Consider the following 22,440-nt stretch of genomic DNA (forward strand, 5'->3'; position numbering starts at 1 on the left):
TTTCCTCCATCTATTTTTGTTGAGAAATCGATCATAATGTCAGAGAACTTTAATTTTTACTTTAAGAATTGGCCAAAAAAAAGGCCAAATGATTCTAGAAATTTATGTTGCTAATGATAAATGTGGTGGGAACCCTGTGGAGAAATCAGTATAAAGATAATAAAGCTGCAATGTGATAACTAGAATAACTTATATTTAAAATGATTTCTTCCAAAAGTTCTCCACAAGATGTCTTCCACTGAAGCACCAAGCCTGGACCCAGGGCAGCCCTCGTCACCATCCACCACAACCAGACCCGCAACCGTTTCATCTGTGAAAAAACGAGCACGTGAAAATTGTTCTGAAAACTTGGATTTGGACTCTGATGCCGGTATGGATTATAATTTGGAAAAAGAAAATGTGGGAGAGACTAGCACAACTACATGGCACAATGAGAGAACCCACTATTCAGCTTCACTAGAAGGTAAATCTGCAGAGTGTCAACCCCCTCAGTGCAAGCGGAGGCTCCTTGAGACCTCACTTCTGGATAATGACAGTCAAATCGCTCCGCAGCCATGGAGTCAGGACCCTATGTTCACCTTTAGCGAATACTCTGAGGACTTCAGCAGCTCAGAGTCAAATTTTATAAACAATATTCAGAATTCAGAGAGCTTTGGAAATCTAAAAGATATGGAGGGAAAGACATCAACTCAGAAACCTGCTGAAAACTGTTATCATTTCAAAGACGGGAAAGAAAATAGCAGATTAATCTCCTCCAAGTCTCCAAGTAAATATATTTCTTTATCTCATCTTGGAACTTGGTCAAATCATAAGTGGGAAGAGGTGAAAAACACTCCACCACAAAAACAAACCGATCACTCGGGGAGCAGTCTGGTGAAAGAATTGCATTTTGACTCATTGTGGAGAAAACCAAGAAGCTTTCCTGTTAAGAAACAGCAGAAATGCAAGGAATCAGACGAGGACAGTTTGGCCACGTTGTTCACTCAGGACTCAGAGGGATTCAGGGTGATAGCACATCGAGGCCTCCAGACCAGGAGCCCACTCAAGGATCAGAGTAACCTGAGCCCTGGACTGGTGAGAAGTTACAAACCTGTGGAGGAGGAGGAGGAGGAGGAAGAGGATGAAGACGATGAAATGCTCTTTACCCAAGACTCTCAGGGAAACATGGTGATCAAACACTAAACAACACCTCTGTGTCCAAATCTGGAAGTTTAATTGAGCAATTATTATTATTGTAGTTTTCACCAGGATTTTTTCACACATCTGAATTTTTCCTTCTACTAGAGAACATTCTTGCAAGTCAGACCTGAGAGATATTTCCTTTATTTGAAAAATGACAAGCATTACATACATTTATTGTAAATTAAACATTGGTTTCATGTATATTTCTATCTGTCTTATGCTAGTGCTCTGTGCTTAATTTTATTACAAATTAAAGTGATGTACAAAGACATAACGAGTGCTAAATTATACTACAGACAAATGGCATAATTGTAGTGCAAAGCAGCACATCTGAGTGTATTACATCCGTCTGAGCTCAATCCTTTTACTGATTACAGCAACTATAAATGCAAAAACCTCATAACTAAAATAGATGCTAAAATAGGAATAAACGACCCAGAACAGAGAAAGTATAAAATGTTAGTTTTATATTTAAAGATTTAATTTTCAGTAGCTACATGGTCTCATATAAATGCCTTTATTGCTATGGCACAGACATGTAACAGATGGGTTCTAGGTTTGTTTCAGTGTAATCTGATCAACCTGTGGGGTGGGAAGATTTAACAGCTGAAAAGTGCCAAAAAAAAGATAAAGTCACAAATACAGTTATAGAGGTTAACCTAGCAGTCACTATCTATTGTACCCTGCTAAAGTGTTCATACCTCTTCCAAATTTTGTGGATACCTTGAAGTTTAATATATTTCGTTAGGGTTTTGTGAGAGACCAGCACATAAAGAAATGCATAATTATGCATGTTTTACCTTTCCGTTTTAAATGAATAAACATTTTAAAATGTTTCATCTGCCAGTCCACTGGGGTGAGTCTCTACCACCTTTGCACATTTTGAGCATCCGTGAACAACAATGTTCAAATATTGCCAGAAATTCTCAACTAGATTAGGTCTGGACTTTGACTATGCCATTTTAACACATAAACCATTATACTGTAGAGATGGATGTTTGTTTATTTATTTCAAATATATTCTCACCCACAGTTCAAGTACCTTAATATGCATTTTTGAGCTATTTGTTTGAAAAGGAGTATGAAGGAGAAGTATAAACCTATTTAATCTTACCTCCTTTCTTTTATGTCATACTTTATACAAACCCTTATCTGTCCCTGCCGGAGAGAATCATCCCCACAGCATGATGCTGCCACCACCATGTTTCAGACCTGCCGTAAAACTACTCCAAAACCTTATCAGTGACTGGTCAGTTGTGCTCATTTGCCTTCATGATGCTCTTTGCACTGTCTGGACTTTATACCGAGTTTCTGTTACACACAGATCAACTTTATTTTCTAGTTATATGAGTTATGAATGCAATTATTTGCACTAAAGTTTACTTCATGGCATTGGAGTGAAAGGCTACTGGATACACAGGTATCCTGCATATATGGTGAATTTGCGAGCATTCACAGTTACACACCACCTTTTGCTGGTCTGTCACATTAAACCCTAATGAAATACAATGAAGGTTGTGTAAGTAACATTACAAAAGGTGAAAACATTCAAGGGGGCGTGAACGCATTTAAAAGGGATTCCTGACATGCATCTCATCCTGCAATCTCAGTGGGTTCTGTCACCAGCTTGGAGCCGTCCCAAACGGTCTTGAACTGCTCCGGGACGGGAAACTCCCTCTGCAAAGAAAGCAAATCAAAAAGATCCCGCTGAGTTCACCAGCAAAACATAATGTCCCCACAAACGGATGTGCTTATCTCTGAGTGTGGAGCCTTCCTCCTGCTTTCTCACTCACATAGTCATCGTCTCCTGCTGGGATCAGGATGTTCATCTCAGAGCTCTTGGCACTGACAATGTTGCAGTTCAGAGCGGCTTTGCTCAGGTAGACCTGGCAGCCCTCGGTCTTGTTGATAGAAATAGTAGGAACAACTCCTAACACCTGCAGAGAGGAGGGAATAAAATCATCTGGCAGGACACTGGCTTGTTTTAACATCTTGAAAAACTAACCGCTGTTCAGTGCAAGTGTTAATTTTGGCACATTTTGATGGCCCAAAACATCATAATATCATGAATGAATAAACAAGGCATTTGTTTGGACAGTAAGTTAAATCACCTTTAGCTATACCAGTCTTAAATCTATTCATTAACTTTGATTGGTAACGAAAGATTAAATAAATGTAAGATATCTTGCTGTGAAAAACTTAAAAATAAAAATAATTAAATACATAAAAATATGTTTGTTTAAATTTAATTTATATTTGTTATTGAGCTATTTAAGCAGTATTTTAAGACATGCACACATTTAGAAGTTCACTGTTTTTTAGATATTTATTTAGGTGTTTATTCAATTATGTCTCTTTTAGTCCATATAGTAACAAGGGTTAGGAGGGCAGGGCTAAACTGGATATATTGAAAGGTGATAATTGGCCAGATATCATCTGAGGAGCCACTGTAATAGTTCAGATTATGTATATCTTTACTAACCTGTAGCTGAATGCTTCTAGAGTTGATGATTTCTACTATCCCAACAGCATTCTCAAAAACCAGGCCGAGCTTTTTACAATTATCTGGGGAAAGCCCAAACAAACCAAGCTTAGAGAAATTGTTAGAAGGAGCGCATAATTATAGCTCTGTGTCTCGGCAGCTCACCTACGATGATGGAGTTAATTTTGCCTTTGACCTGCAGGGTGGAGTTGTTGCAGCCAAAGACGTACACCACCTGTTTCAACTCTGTCTCCTCAATCACCAAGTCGTGTTTCTGCTCAAAGTTTTCCTTCAACAAACAAGACAAGGCGTACGCATGAGAACATGATGAATCACATTAAAGGGGGTTAATATTAATAACTTAAGTTTTGCGTACCACCCTCCACTTTTTTCCCTCCAGCTCCAGCAGAGGGAGTCTTTTCTGGGCTGCTGCTTTGGGAGCGTTCTCATGCTGGGGATCTTTGGTTTTAATCGGTGACGCTTGAGAACGAAGGTTGGGGTTCTTATGAGTCTTCTGCTCATCTGAGACGTGCTTCAGACCTAGACATGTACAAATAGATCTCAGTAAATCAAATGTTACACACCAGTCATTTAATTTAAAAAGCAAAACTTGTGTATAGATTAATTTTTATTTTTGCTAATATGTTTCTCAAAAAATATATTTTCAAATAAATATATTAAGCTTACAGAAATGTGTCCAGCAGACATTCATTGACACTCTCAATATGGAGGACACTCCAACAAGGGTATTACTAAGGAGTTTGGTTGTTTACAGAGTGCAACATGAAAGGATATTGATAGAAAGATTAGTGGAAGAAAAAGCAGTGACAAAAAAAGTATAGCATCAAGCTACGGTCTTGAAAGAACCACTGTGCAGAATAATGAATGTGACAAAGAATACATTTTAGAACAAGGACTGGAACAAAAATCAAACACCTGATTCTGAATGAACATCTTTGGTCAGTTGAGGCCAGTATTGGGTTTACCTTTAGTGATGTCCATGCCCTGGTTGAGCTGGGCAAACAAAGCTGAGTGCTGAGGTGATTCACTGCCTGTTTGAGGCTTGGAGTCCTCATCAGTGAAGACCGGAGGAGGGCCAGGAGGAGGAGGGGGAGGCGGCGGACAGGGAGCACTGGACGGCGGAGACGAGTCTAAGAGAGACACAGGAGCAATGGAACCCTGTGGGAAGAAAAGAAATGATTTGCATTGTGGTTGAGGAAAACTTAAAGCTGTAACATGTTTTAGAATCAGCAGCTGTAGTATTCAAATTGTCCATTTGAGGGAGTGTTGTACAGGAAATACCGATACTGACTTCAATTAAATTGAAGCTGTAAGATGTTAGAGCGGTAAAACCTAAATTCGCCTGTTCATTATTCTCCTATATGGATGAATTCAAACTAAGAGTTCTTGATGGGACAAATGCTTCATCATAACTCTTTATCTCCCAAATGGCATGGTTTTCAACTGAAAAATTTAAAGCTGAGCGACACAAAATACAGCACAATTCAAACTCAACAATTCAACCAAATAAATCTGGCCTAAATTTATTAAGCCAGGAAAAAAGAGTTGAAGAGAAAAACAGGTGGTCAAAGAGCAAAAACAAAAATAATCCCAAACTAGCTAATAAAAAAACTGAGACATGAAAGGGGAAAAATCTTAGAAACAGAAACCAAAAGACAGAGGTGAGAAAACATAAGACATAAGTAATGTCTTATGTTGGAATGATCTGGCAGGATGTAAGAGGCGATTATTCACAGGGGAACCAGGTGTGTACAATTAACAGAACGCAGGGAAGCTGAAGAAAAATGACTAATGAAAAGGGGCAAATGAACACTGAAAACAAAAGGATAAATATAAATAGTAAAATAATAAAAAGCAAAACTCAAGGTGCGTATAAGAAAAAGCTAAAAGTTTCAATACAAAGTACAAACATGTACGGATGACTGAGTGGAAAAAATAAAATAGAATCAGAATACAAAAGCGATCCAAAATACCAAAACAAAGGGACAAACAAAACACAAACACACATCAGTTAAGTAGCTCTCAGGTCTGCCTTTACTATTTTCTGTCATTTTAAAGACCCAGTCATTAAATCATAGCAATAAACTTATTGATAGATCTATAGAACCAGAGAGAAAAAAGGTAAAAGTCTTTCTGGCTTAATTTATCTTACGCTGCACAGTTAACACAGACTGCAGGCCAGAACCTGGTTATCAGTAAGCCCACAGAGGACAGCTGGAACAAATATTTGGCAGCTCACTGACTCAAGTTGTAAAAAGCGTGGCACTGACAGGCGCACTAACTTGCTGGAACAGTTTGCTGCTGTGGTTTTTTATTTCAGACTTTAAGCCCCAACTCCGGCTCTTTTTCTTTGCCCCGTTGTGCTGCAGCCGGACCGTACGTGCATGTGTCTGTATGTGAGAGAATGGTTCTGTCACTAAACCTTAAATGAGCGGCAGACGGCAGCTGTGTCGAACAGCAAGCAGCCCTGCAGTTTAGGTTACGGCACAGGCAGCGAATGCACACAGGCCCCTTTTGTCGAGGTTCCTCTGTGAAGAAATCCTCCATTCACGTAAACCCTGAGGGCCACCTGTTGGAGCAGCACACTTCCCTGCTTGTGCACGCACACACACCAGCTCTGTCGTCTGACAGCAGGAGCAGCAGCTGACACAAGCAGCCTCTGCAGGCTCTCAGGTTTCCGTGTCCAGAGAGCACATGTGGTCACAGTTGTTCAGCATCAGACAGATATTCATCCTCACATTAAAGTAGCAGAATATGATTTTTAGCGCAAACATGGAGACGCAGCTGTCCCTAAAGCTCAGCGATGCACCTGGGTTTATTGAGGCTGCTTAGCCCAGAGAGAAATGCATGCGGAATAAAGACACATTGTGGTTTTAGTAGGAGCCATAAGAAATTTCTTGGACTGAAGTTTCATCATGTTGGAGAGTTTTATAAATTCTGGAGACAGATCTTAAAACCTCAACAAAATATGACGGTTGTTTCAAATTAGAAGTTGACCGATACATCGACTAGCTGATATTTTGGGCCGATATTTATGCTCTTTTTATCTCATATTGGCATTGGCCGATACTTGCATGCATTCACCGATCCATTAGCCATGTTATGAGATCACATGATCGGATTCACTGCCGCTCTCTCCCTGGCAGAGAACAAGGGTAAGTTTTCAACATTTAATGTAGAAGAAACATTGAAAGTCTGTCTCTGTCTCAATATGAGTGGGAGGGAACAATGTTAAATGCTCCTCATTGTTTGCTACACATTGTTAATGTGATTAGTTGTAAAATGGAAGGTAATAATAAAAGGATTTAAAGGTTTTTTTTAACTCCACTGTGTTAATATATTGTAAACCCTAATCAAGTTGCTTGTAACACTAGCATTTGTTCACATCCGGAGTCAGAATGTTTTGTCTATTCTTCTTTGTATTCCGAATGTTAGTATTGGTCTTAAGAGCAGTTTTCAAGTCTCTTCACAGTTACTCAATTTCATTTAGGTCTAAACTTTGACTGGACCATTCCAACTCACAGCTATGATTTGATGCATTCAGTTGTAGCCTCTAAAAGGTTTTCTTCCAGGATTGTTCTGCATTTAGCTCCATCCATCTTCCCATCAGCCCCCATCAGCTCAGTTCTCACTTTTCTACAAACGTCAGATTTGTAGAATCCACAACTCTACAGCTCGATTGTCTTGCCAACAGATTATTTTCATTTTAAGATGATGCAGTAAAAAGCCCTGTGAGATGGTCAAAGCTTGGGATGTTGTTTTCTAACCTAACTCAGCTTTAAACTTCTCCACAACAATATCCCTGATGTTTCCGAGGAGCATCCTGGTGCCTTTTTGTTCACTACGATTAAATTACACACAGTCTGACTCTTTATTTGGTGATTTCAGAAGGAAGTTTGTTGAAGTTTATTTTATTCAGGCACACCAGAGTGAAGGGGGGCTAGTACAATTTGAAAACCACACCTTTCTGTCTTTTATTTTAAAGAAATTAAGACAATCGTGTATTATTTTTCTTCCACTTCAGATTATGCATCACTGTGTGTGTTGGTACATTACATGTGATCTGCAAGAATTCCTTAACATTTGCAGTTTTAAAGTGAGAAGATGTAAAAAAAGATTTGAGTATATTTATGAGGTACTGAGCTGAAAATAGGTCAAATTAATTCAAAAGATTTATTTTCCTGCCATCATAATCTCTGGGATTTATTGAGGAGTTCCTGAGAAGCACTTCCAAAACCAGGAGTGTGTGTGGGAGTGGCTGGTGTTTTGAGAGCCCTGCAGAGACCTGTGATGTGCAGCCACTGAGGAGAAGTTCATTCATTCATTCATGCTCTCTGCAGTGGTTTATGTAACCCTGCTGCTTTATCTCTAAAAATGGAAATGTTTGCAAAAAAAAAAAAAAAAAAAAAAAAGGAAAACCTAGCTAGTTTAAAAATATCAGAGCAGATCCACAGCTGAGATAACACACCAGTGATTTTCTTCTGCTTAGCAGCACATGTTGGAAAAGACAACAGAATTAATTCAGATTGTTGTAATTAGAAAAGAATCCGACTCACAGTCTTGCTCCACACCAGTCCTGTGGTGTGGTGCTGCTTGATGAAGGACTGCATCTCAGTCCAGATTGACAGGTAGGCGTGTACCCAGTCCACATGACGTCTGTCGCTGGGAGAACAGAGAGTGCGTGGGACAGAGGAGACGAACATGACGGTCAAAACAGGAGGAAGGAGGAAGATTAGAGCAAAAGTAAGCTATAAGGGAACAACTAGGAATGGACCAGATCTCATAGATCTATGAAACTATTGCTGGAAATGAATTATCATTGAAAGTAGCTTTAAAACATTTTTGTACAAAACACTTTTACAGAAAGTGAATATGCCACAAAATAATAATAACTCATCTAACTTCATCTACCTACCTACTAAAAGTGATATACAAGTCTAATGTAGTTTTTAAAAATGGAAAAACAAAAGAATGCACCATTCTTAGGTCAGAAAATGTTTACAATAACAAAGCAATTTGCCCATATTTACCCATATCTACACTCAGAGAAGCAATTAAAAAGTAGAAAACATCTCATATGACAAACAAAGCTGGACAAGGGACTTATATTATTGTTAGCAGGTGCAGCAAAACAAAAGGATAATAAGACAACCTTTAATGCTCACTGGTCAAGAACTACAGCAAAGAATGGCATCTTGGGTTTAACAAGTTCTCATAACAATATTATATTGACCCATTAGGTACAGTCAAGGACAAATCCTGTGGGTTTGTTTCTCTCCAAAAGACTGTGGAAAATATTTTAGAGTGAAGGGATTCATTAACTCTTTGAAACTCTAGGACATTTTACATAAAACTGGTGGTGTCTGCCAAAGCTGAGAATGGGTTACTGTTGGGTCTTTTGATGGGATAATAATGACCAACCAACACAGAAATGGTTCACTTGACAAAAGAAATCAACCTTCTTTTTATGTAAATCCTATTTAAAGATGATCAAAGATCACTTGCTCTTTATGCGCCAACCTTTTAAAGTAGTAAAGAACACAATAAAGTCCTGTCCTAATCAGAAAGTAGTTTTAATACCATCATTACTCAATACTTCTGTAGCATACTTACGTTTCCTTGTAGTCCTTTAGCACTCTGTTGGTGTAGAAGGTGGCTGCATCGTTCATTTCCTTCACGTACTGACCTGGTTTCTGACTCTGAGACAGGAACAGAAAAGATGCGCTCTCATGAGAAAGTCTTTCCTCATCCTGGCAGAGATATAAACACCTCGTCTCCACTGAAGATTTGTCTTCATTTGAGGGTAAAAGCTGAGACGTTCAAGCTGATATTTGAAAGTTCAGTATGTTTTTGATAAATTTGGGGAAGGTCCCTTCATGACAGCGACTTACACAGACCAGAGTCAGTTTTAAGGTCCTAAAGAGAGGCAGCGGTCATCTGGATAAAAATAATATTTAGTTGGAAATGCTGAGACCATTTCCAAGCCCTTCTACTGAGGGGAAACTGAAACCCTGCAAATAAGGCCTTTTGAAATGTATCTCAACTCTAGACTTTATTTTCTTTTACAATTATTTCATATTTTCATAAATCCACATTAACAGTTATCAGTGAGTGTGGACATTTATCGTGTCATTTATTGTTTATTATCACAATGTTAATTTTAATTTATTGTTGTCATAATAAATTTTAATTAATGATGTTTAAAACCTCTCAATCTGCCTGTATTGTTGGAATTGTTGATTTTAAACTTGTTTCCACTGTTTATTCTATGAAATTATCAATAAATGCTAATATATCTGAAAATATGATTAAATGCATTTACTATTTGTAATTTAGTGTCATAAATCACACTTCTACATATGACTGATGCCCTAAAGACGTTTTTCAAGAACAATATTTGTATTTGTGGAGATATAATTGCTGTCATGCAGTCAGAGCTTTGCACTATAAGAACTATTTGCACTAAGTAGTTCTTATTGTCACTTTTATCATTATGACAATAGTACCATAAAATATTGTGATCAAACTTCATGTTGTCCACCCCTAGCTCTCCTGATGAGATTTTACTTTATTATATTCTCGTTTCGTACCACTGCCACCCAGCCCAGGGCGGGAATGCTCTCGCTGACGGCCGACAGGTGGTTGAAGAGCGAGCTGCCTCGGTTTCGCTCCCTGAAGTTCTGGATCTCCTGGATGTGATCGGAAATTGGCTTCAGGAGGTCTTGGAGCTCCATCTGCAAAAGCAAACATTGAGAAGTGAACAGAATAACAGCAAAAGGGGAAGAAAACATTCAGAAGGACGTCGACGTGTAGTCTATTGGGACTGATAGTGTTTACAGAAATGCTTCAGATGATTTTCAGCTGCCCTCCTCCGCCCGTCCTCACAGTAAACCCCAAACATGCTCTCAGAACAGGGTCTAATTTTATAAGACATTTTTTCCACTGGATCTTCCAGATCTTAGCTTCAGCTTTGCGTGCCTCCCGGCTCTTATCCACCTTTCCCCATCGCTCCTTTTCTTTCCGACATTCCTTCATCCATGGGGAGATCCCTCTGGCCTTGTAAGGCGTCCCGCTCCTCCAGTGTTTACAGTTTACCAATCAAACATCTCTCACCCTGAACCCAGAGCAGTATGAAATATATACTGTTAATACGCTGCAGCCAAAGACTAAAAGAGTATCCTTTGAAGCTTCTGTGTGATGGAAATCAAAGAAATACTGACCACGGTGAGCAAGTTTTAAGAATTTCCTGCATGTCTGAGTGCACAGCAACAAAAACAAACACTGGACGAGGTGGAAAAAGCCAGAGTAAATTTTTCTCTTTGTAAATTCCTTCCCAGAACTATGTTCCTTCCAAACTGTATTTGGCACTCAACTTTTGTCATAATGTAATAGTATTTTGTAAAGGTACTCACAACCCTTGGATGTTCAAAATGCTTAACAGAAAGTAGGAGAAAATTGTCAGGTGAAACTACAATCACACGTGGCTTTTCCATTTTAGCAAGATAAAAAACTAACAAGTATGAGGTGAGAAAATAATTAATCAGAAATTTATTTTAACTGTGCAAGAGCAGCAGAGATCCACACAACATGTGGGAGAATCAACTAGGGTCAGAAAAGGCCTGTTACAATCTCTGCAGACCTCACACATCCTGGACACAAACTGTTCAGACTTTTATCTTCAGGCTGGTGCTACAAAGTGATATTTGCAAAAGAAACAGCTGCCACAGAAACTGTTTCTTTGTCAGACTGTTTGTCTGATTAACACAGTGAACAGCCTGAGTGGCTGTGAAAGAAAATATGCATATTTTCACTTTCACAATCCTTTTTTTCTTTCAAAGGCTACAGATATGTGTATATAGTTCCTATTGATCCCCATTTTATTTAATCTAAAGTTCATATATTCATAATGTATATCTGTACGCTGTCAGCGCTTGACTTTGAAGTCAAATTCCTTGCCTGTGTACACAATCAATCAAAACAATAAAGCTGATTTTGATTGTGATTCTGAAAAGTGTTTTATAAGTTCATTTCATTTCAATATGAGGAAAGAAAACTTGCAGACAAGTTTAAACTGGGATGGAGGCTCAATTCTAAAACTGAGCTATGGTGAAATGGTTAAGATCAAAGCATAAATATCTGTTAGAATATTAGAAATATATTAATAAGCAGACATACATACTATCAATTAAAGTGAGCCTATAAAGCAAATGATCTGAGCTGTATATCTTAATATTCAAATACTGGATCAGAATAGGGATCATCCTGTTACAGGGATGTAAACTGTCTGTCTGTGTGTGAACATTCTAGACTCACAACTTGTAAAAACAAGCCCAATCACGTTAACAGGCCAACCTGAGGTCACGCTACTTTCTTTGCCTTCTTTTCTCTGTTTCACTCAGACTCTCTATCTCTCACACTGACTACAGGCTCAAATATAGAACATGTCCATAAAAAGTCAGAGAGCACAACAGCGCAGCGCAGGAGAGAAAGGCCAGAACTTTGCGAAATGTGTGTGTGCGTGTTTGAAAGAGACAGGGGGGTGAAAGAAAGTAGAGGGGGTATTGCCCAGATTTATTTATCACTGTTTTACAGCTGCACTGGATACTACAGCTAAATAAATGTATGGTGAGGAGGTTTTATTTCTGAGAGTGGGTGGTTTGTGATTTTACCCAGGGAATCTGGGAGGTTTTAATGTCGACTGTGCACAGAAAGCATCGCTACTTCCACCTCTAAGCTAAAATATGCCATTGTATTAAAAAAACACCAGTTTTTAACCAATCCTGCTGAAAACTAAAAGTTCATTAAAATAACATAATTTCTCACCAACAGGGTCTAATTTTATAGGACATTTTTATAAGTGTTATGAAATTAGACTTATTCAATTTTAAAAGATCTGTAAACAGATTCTACTTTTTTTTTTTTACATTTATATGACAGAACAATGCAAAGCATTGCATAATTATGAAAAAGAAGAAAAATGCTACATGGATTTCTATTATCTTACACACAGCAGTTTTCCGCTTGAAGTCTTTCAGTACGTCTCTACCAGGGAATATGCTAAACTTCGCCATTCTTTATGTTACTGTTTAAACTAAGATTTATTGGAGAGAATCACTGAATGTTAGCTTTCAAGTCTCGTCAATTGAAGCAGAGGAGTAGTTAGTGAAACGTCAGGAAAAACTGAAACATCACAAGGAAAATAACAGGTAATTAAACAGGAGGAACAACGACAACTGATGAACATATTTACTGAGGGAGAGGTGAAAATTACAAAGCAACCAGGAGGATTAATCAGTGGAAAACAGAAACAGGCAGGCAGAGGCGAACCAGGAGAAAACTGTGAAGAGGAGAAAACTGACGACCTGAGGGAAGGTGAATGATAAATACAGAGAACTGTACAGGAACTAGAGGAGTAAACAAACCAGGGGAGAAAAATGACACCAATCAAAGAGAAAACAATAAAGGAACAATTAAATAAACCAGCAAAAAGGAGGTAGCTAATATGGCAAGATTTAATAAAGACAATAAATAAACACAGTAATCTTTTACCAGACACAAAATCAACCATCTTCCATGAGCTGAAGAAAAGGGGGCATAAAAGAAGGCCAGGATGACCAGGAGAGACAGCTGGTGCATCTTTCAAAAGTCAAAGACTTAGTGGGAGATTTTACATGCCTGAAGTGAAACTCTAAATAAATGTGGTCATTTCTCCTCTAACATCTGTCTCTTCCGCCCTCTCTTCGTGTAACCCAAACAACTTCCTTGTTTGCTTTCCAGGCTCTGCCTGAAAGCTTTATTTTCTCTCCCTCTTAGCCAATGGCCTGACAGGTTGGAAGTACTCACTTCCTGGTGGACCCTCTGACACCAGCACACAGCACACAAACAGCACAGTCCAAAGGGATGATATCACTATCACTTCTTTCATACGCAGCTTTCTGTCACAACCCTCTTTTTCTTCTGCCGTTTGGCATTTTGGGAATGTGTTGCATTAGCAGTTTTCCTGGTCAAAGAGCAGAATAATCCCTCTGGATGGGCCTGGTCTGCTGGGGGAAACAGGACAGGGGGCTCAGATTCTCTCTCACGCAGGACCGAGTTACTGCTCTCGAGAACCGTACTGCCGCTGTTTCCTACAGAGCCTTACAGAGAAAATGGAAATATTTTCCTGTCGTTCGGTGAATCAACTTTCATGGATTTGCAGCATCATTGGTATGCATGCTGAAGGTGTTTTGTTTGACTTTGCTTTCAGTAGAAAGCTGAGGGAGGATCTAATCACAGGCCTGCTCAGCCCTCATCAGGAGGAATCGTCACGCTTTTGAATGCATGCAGCAGCATGAAGTTGTGTGAAACAGAAAGTGGTGCTGCAGGTGCTACATAACCATAACACTGCAGGTGCTCTCCATCAGGGAGTTTTTTTTTTCATTGCTCACACCTGAACATCATGGTGGAGCTTAGTTTGGGTTTCCTGACAAGATGTTAGTACAGAAATGGTGGTGTTATTTTGATCTGTGCAGCCATGTTTATTTGGAGGATCAATAACCTCTTACAGTTTCTTTAAAACAGAGTTGCTTAATACTTCAGTTAGGAATAAAATAATGAGATGTTGTAAAAACATAAATAGGAACTTTATTTGTCAGAAAAGAATATGTTTTTAAGTTTTATGACTCTTTTGGTTTGTCAAAATACTGTGGGTGAGGACACAAAATCTACTAAAGCTATCAGTAATTCATGATTTACAGATTTATTAACATCATGTTGTTTCCACATCGACTGATCAGCACAGATTTGATGAATCCCATATATGGAACTTGCCCTATGATAATTTCTGCAGACAAATCTAGACTGTTTCTTTGCTAATTAACATCCAAAGTGATCACCGCCCTTTTTCAGAGTTTCTCTGTATTTATAATTGCATGTTTTAGTGTGAAAACATTGTGCTGATTTACCTGTGCCGGTTCCTGGTGCGTGGAAGCCATCTGAAGAAACGTTCTCTGAGTCTGCAGCGCCTCATTCACCATCTCGGCCTGCGAAATTGGAAAGATTAACACTGATTTTGACTAAAAGCATATTTTTAGGCAACCTATCGCCAGTATCATTGCCAGATTGTGATGGTGAAACCGGCCAGCACACACACCCACACAGATTGGGTTATTTCCAGCCATGTGAGTCCTGTGTGTGTTTGAGGCCTCAAGTCATGGGCCAGAGGAACCACCAGGGAGGTTTTCTCCATATAAGGGGCTCTGAAAACTAAAAAGAAAAAAAGAACAAAAAAACCTGCCTCGGGTTCTCAGTTACACTCATACACAGATCCCTCCTCCACTCAGACCAGTGATGAGACACAGAAATAGAAACAAAAAAAAGAAACAGATCAAATACAGGCATTTATCATTCCTCTGTTCTGAAGCCCTCTCTGTTGTGTTGCGTGATTTTAAGATCTGCAGACTTAAAAAGAAAACAGTCCTCCACTAGTTTAAGTTAAAATGTAGGGCCAAAGTTCTGCTTTTCTTCCTATAGGTTTTGTAGAGAAAAGAAAATTGTTGCCACTGTGCAGAAATGTGAACACTACAAACCTCCCACAAACACTTCAGGACTCTTCAGCTGTCCAGACGTGTGTGTATCTTTCAAAGAGCGGGATCTGGAGAGGAGCAGTCCTCACTGTTTACACGCTGCTGTCCAGGGAAATGAGAACTGAATCCACTCCACTTCACCCAACAATGATTTGCTTAGATTAGAGTCACTCTTTTCTTGATTCGCTTTGATAATCTTTTAGTAAAGCGGTCCAAAATAAGATTTTAATTAAAGATTCTTTCCTCCATGGTCCTCCCTAACATTTGAACAAATACTCCTTGTATGCTGTGTATAAACACTTCCACATTAATGAGACCACTTTAGATACATTTTCTTCCATGAGGAAGTAAAAAGGATTTCTTCTTTCAGCTCAGTTTTAACTGCAGCTGCTGTTTAAACCTGAGTATTTTAAAAACCGTTAAAATTTTCATTTCCAGCCTTGTCTAGGCAACGACACAGAAACTGTCACAAGCTAACATAAAGGAAGAAAAGCAAACCTTGACCAAATGTATGTTTATTAATTTATTATGTAAGGTCAAAGGGACACAATTAAATACATAAATACATCATTAAATCGTTAATTAAATGTGCCATGAAATAAATAAGTGTTCAGTTAAATGTTAAGCTTTACTTTAATGACACATTGAGTGTCTTAAATAAATTATTACAACATTTGATTATATATTTATTTATTTTGTGGTACATTTATGTCTAAATGGTTTTCAATTAAAACCATTATGAGATATTTAGTAAAATTATTTTAAAAACTATCCCAAGACAGTGCCAGAAAAAGGATAGCTGTGAAGACTAAGCAAACTTTTATATTTTGAATTTTGTCTCCAGACACTCTCTTGGATTTTCTTTAGAATATTTTAGAATATTTTTACAAAAACTTTTGCAAATGATTAAAAATTGCATACCAACAGAAAAGGGAGAGCTCTGAATAGGCTTTATTGTGACTAAAGTCAATTATGTGTCCTGCAAAAAGTGAATGCACATTTAGTAAAACATACTGTTTTGATAAAAAAGTATGTCTTAGTAAAACAATATGTTTTACTAATATTGTTTGTTTTGTCATACTTTCGCCATAGTTACACCAAAATCTGCTTGTAATTGGCTGATCAGCTCCTCGTGACGACTCCTCTTCCAGAAACCGACAAACGTTGATGACATGGACAGAACATGCAGATGGTTCTTTGCATATATTTTGTATTTCAAATATACGTCAAAACACTTTTGTTTTCTGAGGCCATATAGAAAGTGTTGCTCCATTTACAAGCGTTTATTACATTTTTTTATTTTAAATTATGCTCCTTTTTAATTCATGTTATAGGCTACATGTTAGTAAATTCTTATACTATAAACAACAAAGGTTATGTCTATCCTGTCCTATTTAAATAAAGTGACTTACATGTTTCTCCACTTCACTTCCTATAGCTCTGCTGCAGTTCAGATAATCTGACAGTGGACCTTTCAGCAGAACGTCGAAGACCTCCACACTCTGACCTGAAAGCACATAAACAGAAATCCTGTTTACCCGTTCTGGCTATAGAACAGCAGGGAAACACTTCAGCAAATGTTTTTAAGCACCGACCCACCTCCATCTACACCATTGACACAGTTCCCATTGAGCATGTTGCTGGACGCCTGCATCGTGACGGATATTTCCTCCATGCGAGTCACAGCCCGCTCCAACCGCTGCATTAAATCCTCCATTGTGACAATCCTGGAAACAAAAACAGAAATTTGTTATTTTAGTGACCTGGACATCACTAGAAGATGCTCTGAAACTATGCTTTTACTCTGATTTTCACAAAGACTTCATTGTAGGAACTGCAGCTTGTTGAATATGAAGACAGTTGGTGTTTAAGTTGTTTGGCCTGATGCAGCGTTCACAGGTTTTGACCTTAAACACACAAATCCATCATATAATTGAGTTGAAGAGACAAGAAGACTTAAAAAGACTGTGAGAAACCGAAATGAGAATGAGAACATGAATGAAAATATTCATATTCATTCATGTTAAATGTAAAATTGGGATTTTATTTGATAGACTGACACAAAATGGAGAATAATTGTAAAGATGAAGGATAATTATACATGGTTCTTGAGCCACTTAAGCTTTTCTAGCCCGACTTTATAATTACAAACTACTTCATGTTGATCTAAGAAATGAAATAAAAAATCCCAATGACTTGCATCGGTCATCAACTTTCTAAAATAATGACCCAGATCATTTTTGTCACAAAAGAAAATCACAGTTTCTTTCTTTCCAAAAAATATTTAGGTTAAAAAAAAGAAGATTTAGGCCATAATTTTAGGAAGGTGATATTGAAGTTTGTGGTTGTGACAAAATGTAACAAGATTTAAGGATTATAAATGTATTAGTACGGGACTGTGTGTATTTAGATGTATAAAAACTTGAAGTAGAGAGTTTATTATTAAAATCTCAAACTGACTACATTTCATATTTACTAAAATAGATATTTTGCTTAAGTTTAGAGCTGAACTATTATACAAAACATAGCTAATCCGTTTTAACACTGCCCAGCCGTACGGCTCATCCTGAGACAATGCAGGCTTGCTTCCAATATTTATTAGTCAGCCAAAAGAGGAATTCAATCCAGCTATCCACTGCATGTTTATGCAAACGACTGCTGGGTAACACACACTCTCCAATCTGACACCTGCCACCTTCAACACATATTACAATATGGTGATATATCTACTTTACAGAAAGAATTTTAAAAACACACAAAAGGAGTATACTGGTGTCAGGTTTAATAATGCCCCCTGTTTGTTAATTTCTGCTCATGATTACGGACCGTGAGCAGCAAACATGCCCTGATGCAGGTCGTTGAGAAGTCGCCCAGCAGTGACACATGCCTGTCGTGAGACTCAGATGTTATTTCTGCTTTGCGGGCGGCCACAACATGAACTCCAGAGACCTGGAGAGCTCCTGCTAGGATTACTACATCAACTACTGATGGAAACTGAGGAAAACACAAGGAGCCAGGGGAAACAAATTCATTTCAACTCCACTTCACACAACATGTAAGGCTACATTTTTCAGGATGGGTATTATAAACTGAGCACAAAGTAGGAAACATGAATTCACAAGGCTTTCCAAAGATCTTTTTTATTTATGATCTGTGTACTACTGGTTTTCTTTTCTTTTTTTTCTATGCCAAACTGTTAACTATAAATTATACAGGTACATAAAGAGCAAAAACGTATTTTAAGTTGGATATGTCACATGGCAACATGTAAAAAAAACAGCTTGTGTGCTTTTTTTTTTTGACATGTTAGCTTAACCTATTATAAAAACCACAATTTGACAGAAACAAATAAAATTTCAGCTTCAGTAGATATGTATACCTTCGATGTACGCATGAAGTTTTCCCTGCAGTACATGATTATCTGAAAGATGGTGAATCTCTCTGCTCTTCTGCTAGAGCTTTGTATCATTTTTTCTTTCTCTAAAGCAAATTATTTATAGGTGCATTTAATCAGCTGAAGATAGTTTTATTTAATCACACTCATCTTTTATCCATTTTCTAAAATCCACTTGTCCTTGCAGGGTCAGAGGGCAACACAGAGACAAACAGGACAGACAACCATGTACACTCATTCCCACATAACAACAATTTAAAGAGGCCAATTCACCTAACAGTCATGTTTTTGGACTGTGGGAGTACCCAGAAAGAATCCTCGCATGCACACGCGGAATATGCAAAATCCATGCAGAAAGACCTCAGATAATATTTTGAACCCAGGACCTTCTTGCTGCAGTGCTACCAAGTGTGGCATCATGCAGCCCCACACATCGACTAATGGGACTTCAGAGTAGATCTCTATTCATTTTATTGTTATTTTTTTAAAACATATACTGCATAATTGACATGGTCAGATACAAGAACTGTACAGAAAATACGAGAAAACTAAAGAAAAGTCAGACCTTAAGAAAGCTTAGAAAACTTCTGACCAGTTTTAAAACAGTTCACAAGAGTCTGGCTCTCTATGTTTAAAGAAATTGGAATAATTCAACACGTTTCACAGTATTTTTGCAGTATATTATTGGAATAATTTACTAATAGAGAACTTTTTAACATCTACCAGCCAGAAGTTAGCCAAGAAGCCTCTCATAATGGATTACATTACATACTTTGATTACATTTGACCGATTATTTGACTGTTTTTATGAATCCAATAGAACTGACAGATTCATTTGATTGTGCCACAGAGTTATATTTTTTGTGAAGGAATGCTTTTTTGGTGTTAGTATGGTCTAGTCAAAGCCTGGGCCTAATTTCGACTAAGAATCTGTGATCATCGATCAAAAAATATTAAAATATAACCTTTTCTTTAAATTGTACACTATTGAGTGATTAAATTATGTTTGTGGTTGTAATTTGACAAAATGTGTAAAAAGTGGATGAAGTACAGATTCTGTTCCTGTTTCCTACTGCAGGTCAAACTTTGCACAAACATCCAGGAAGCAAAAAATATCCAGCATCTGAACTGGTCTTGTTCTCAGTCGGCCAAATTCTCCATGGTGATATGAAGACTCCTGCAGTTGTGCTTTTGTTAGCTTTCATGTGGCCTTCAATACTAATGAAGTCCTTCAACAATCAGCTTTTTTTTTTCTTCTTGTTCCAGAAAAATGATGAAGCAAATAAGAAAATGTTGCAGTCGACTCGATTCCATTATTATTATTCTTGCGGTACGTTTTTAAACCTCCACTTGTTCTCAGAGGTGTGTTTTCATCTCCACAGTGTAAAGATGGAAAAATCAACAGCTGGGAAAGCAACACATGGTCCTGAAGGATCTCAGCTTGTGGATCCTGTGCCCTGGTATCTGATCTTTGGGGCTATATTGGGCCACAGCCTGCCGTTTGTTGCAATGGACCCACTGCAAGATAGTTTAATTCAGGCCTCAGAGTGCTGGGCTGCACTCCCTGAGACAATAAGCAGCTGAACTAGGGAGGAAAACCTTGTATCTGTGCTAAAACCCTGAAGCCTATAAACTATATAATAATAATAATAAATCACAAATGAAATTCTGAACATGTGCGGTGAAGAATATTCACGTAATATTTCATAGGTGGCACAGAAAAAAATCCTGCATAGAGAGAAAACATACAAATGTGCAAAAAAACCTAAAGTAGATTCAATTAATAAAGTTTCAAATGTATGAAATTATTGTGAAGACAATTCAAAAGCAAAATTATTTTGAATCTGTGTTTTGTTCTTTGAGTCACACATCAGCTCATTTATTCCTCATCAATTTGTGAAATATCATAAACTTCAGTTTATAAGACAATGAAGCTCACAGATTGATGCAAACCTAACTGAGATTTGATTCTTTGAAATCACGTCGGTGTTATTATTGTGTTGTGTGTAAAGGTGTAACATTACAAAAGGTGATCCTGACTTTCAACGCTTAGTCGTGTCATCAAATCACCCAGCGAGACCAGAAAAATGATGACAAAAGAAAATAACGGTCTCCATAATGATTAAAATACACCCACACCGCAGGGGAGTGGGAGAAAACACGGAGCAGTGAAGATGTTTGCCCATTTGCTCAGGGACGCGCACATCTCCACCCACCAGTGCAGGACCCCAGCCCCTCTGCTCCTCCCTGTCACTGGATAAAATCTATCTAAAACATCCTATAGAAAAATCTTACCTCCCTCCTTTGCTCCTCAGTAAGTTTCTGCCGCCGTCTTGAGTTGGGTTTGTTAGTATTTCCGTCCGGTTTGTTCTGGGCTGTGCGCCGTCACCATGCGGTCCAGTGCGTCCTCCCCTCGCGGCTGTGCGCAGCAGCAGCAGCAGCAGCAGCAGGAGCTCCGGTCGCACTCTTCCGGGATGTCCTAATTAAGCAACACGGTGAACCTGAGAGCCTCAGAGACCCAGACCCGGACTGTGACTCAGTGAATTTCCCCTCTGAAGCGGACAGACAAGCTTGAAAACGTGTCTGTCATCCGCTAAAAATAGATGACAGATAGGGTGGCGGTTCCTGCCCGGGTCTGTGTTCCTTTAATCTTCATGTGAGTCTTCACTGTAGCCTCTTACAATCTGGATCATCATGGGAATATCTGGGTCTCTAAATTATTCTGCTTCAAATTCTGTTTAGGAGCCCACAAAAAAGAGAGAGAAAAAGAACCAACACCAAATGGGAAAAAATACAAATAAAGTATTTTGTTTGTAGGGTTTATGATCATTTTAGATATCTTACTGGTAAAATGTGTTTTTATATTGGCGCCTGATTCTTTTGACAACATGATAATGAAGGAGTCTTTAATGTGAAGAAAAAGATAAATCAAATCTGAAATATTTCTCAAGATTAACAATGGTGCAGGAGAGAAGCAGTACAACAAAGTAAAAGAATAGATATGTGTGGCATGTGAAGACAAAATGGTGGAACACTGTGATGGCAGTATCATTCTGTGGCTTTTCTTCAGCTGTGATAAGGAAACAAGTCAGAGTTTATTTAAAGATGGATGAATGGATGGAGGAAAAGCTGACTGTTCAACCTTTCAGCAGGACAAAGAGCCTGAATATACATCCAAAATGACAGACTGCAATTAGAAATAGACGGCATTACCCTACAACTTAGATGAATGTGGAGTATATTCATGTGTTGCCTGGGCAAAGTCCAGGTCCAAACCCAACTGAAAATCTGTACTGTTTCGCAAAGAAGGGCAAAACACTTTTGTCTCCAGATGTGCAAAGCCTGTAGAGTCAGACGCTGTTATACTTGCTTTGGTTGTATCCTGAACCTAGAGGTTCTCCAAGGATACATCGTCAAAGTTGTGCTGAACATTCAGGGAATCTTCAGAGAACATTCCCAGATAGTTCCAAGAAGGTGGCGCTCTCAGGGTTGAATCTAAATTCCTGAACCTTCCTTATATTAAAATAATAATAATAATCAGCCATCTGTAGTTAGAACTTTTAGGAAACTAACATTTAAACTAAGATAAACCAGTTTCTGGGTTCATGTTTGAGGTTTTTCTGTACTGATGCTGCGTCATAGTCATGCTCCACCAGCGACATGTCGCCATGTCGCTTCTGGTTTCACCACGGACCAAAATACTCCCTTAAGCTGAGTGAAGCAAGGCAAAGGAGGAGCAGCTCACTCCCTGCTGCGTGATTTATTGATGAGAAAAGGAATAAATCATTGATAGACCG

General features: G+C 38.4%; 2 protein-coding genes across 4 annotated transcripts in view; one reads left to right on the forward strand and one right to left on the reverse strand.

Moving 5' to 3' along the window:
* Positions 1-1,808, forward strand: part of aunip (aurora kinase A and ninein interacting protein) — a 954,922-nt gene extending 953,114 nt beyond the window's left edge. For both annotated transcript variants that reach the window (XM_028036566.1, XM_028036567.1), the window contains exon 4: positions 218-1,808. In XM_028036566.1, the coding sequence (XP_027892367.1) occupies positions 218-1,182 (965 nt within the window). In that variant the 3' untranslated portion in view covers positions 1,183-1,808. The remainder of the gene's footprint in view (positions 1-217) is intronic.
* cap2 (cyclase associated actin cytoskeleton regulatory protein 2) lies at positions 1,308-21,164 on the reverse strand. 2 transcript variants are annotated; one of them, XM_028036562.1, is made up of 14 exons: positions 20,939-21,164; positions 17,053-17,156; positions 16,849-16,976; positions 16,662-16,756; positions 14,629-14,706; positions 10,276-10,419; positions 9,299-9,384; positions 8,242-8,347; positions 4,651-4,843; positions 4,041-4,204; positions 3,830-3,953; positions 3,665-3,747; positions 2,976-3,119; positions 1,308-2,859 (listed from the first exon to the last, which is right to left on the reverse strand). In XM_028036562.1, exons 3-14 carry the CDS (start codon positions 16,964-16,966, stop codon positions 2,776-2,778), a joined length of 1,419 nt encoding a protein of 472 aa, XP_027892363.1. In that variant the 5' UTR covers positions 16,967-16,976; positions 17,053-17,156; positions 20,939-21,164; the 3' UTR covers positions 1,308-2,775. The 2 variants fall into 2 exon arrangements, with proteins under 2 accessions (XP_027892363.1, XP_027892362.1); XM_028036561.1 differs by lacking the exon at positions 17,053-17,156 and having other exon boundaries at positions 20,939-21,162.
* Positions 21,165-22,440: the final 1,276 nt, after the last annotated feature.

Source organism: Xiphophorus couchianus, chromosome 13 (assembly GCF_001444195.1).
Source record: "Xiphophorus couchianus chromosome 13, X_couchianus-1.0, whole genome shotgun sequence".
NCBI classification, from domain to species: Eukaryota; Metazoa; Chordata; class Actinopteri; order Cyprinodontiformes; family Poeciliidae; genus Xiphophorus; species Xiphophorus couchianus.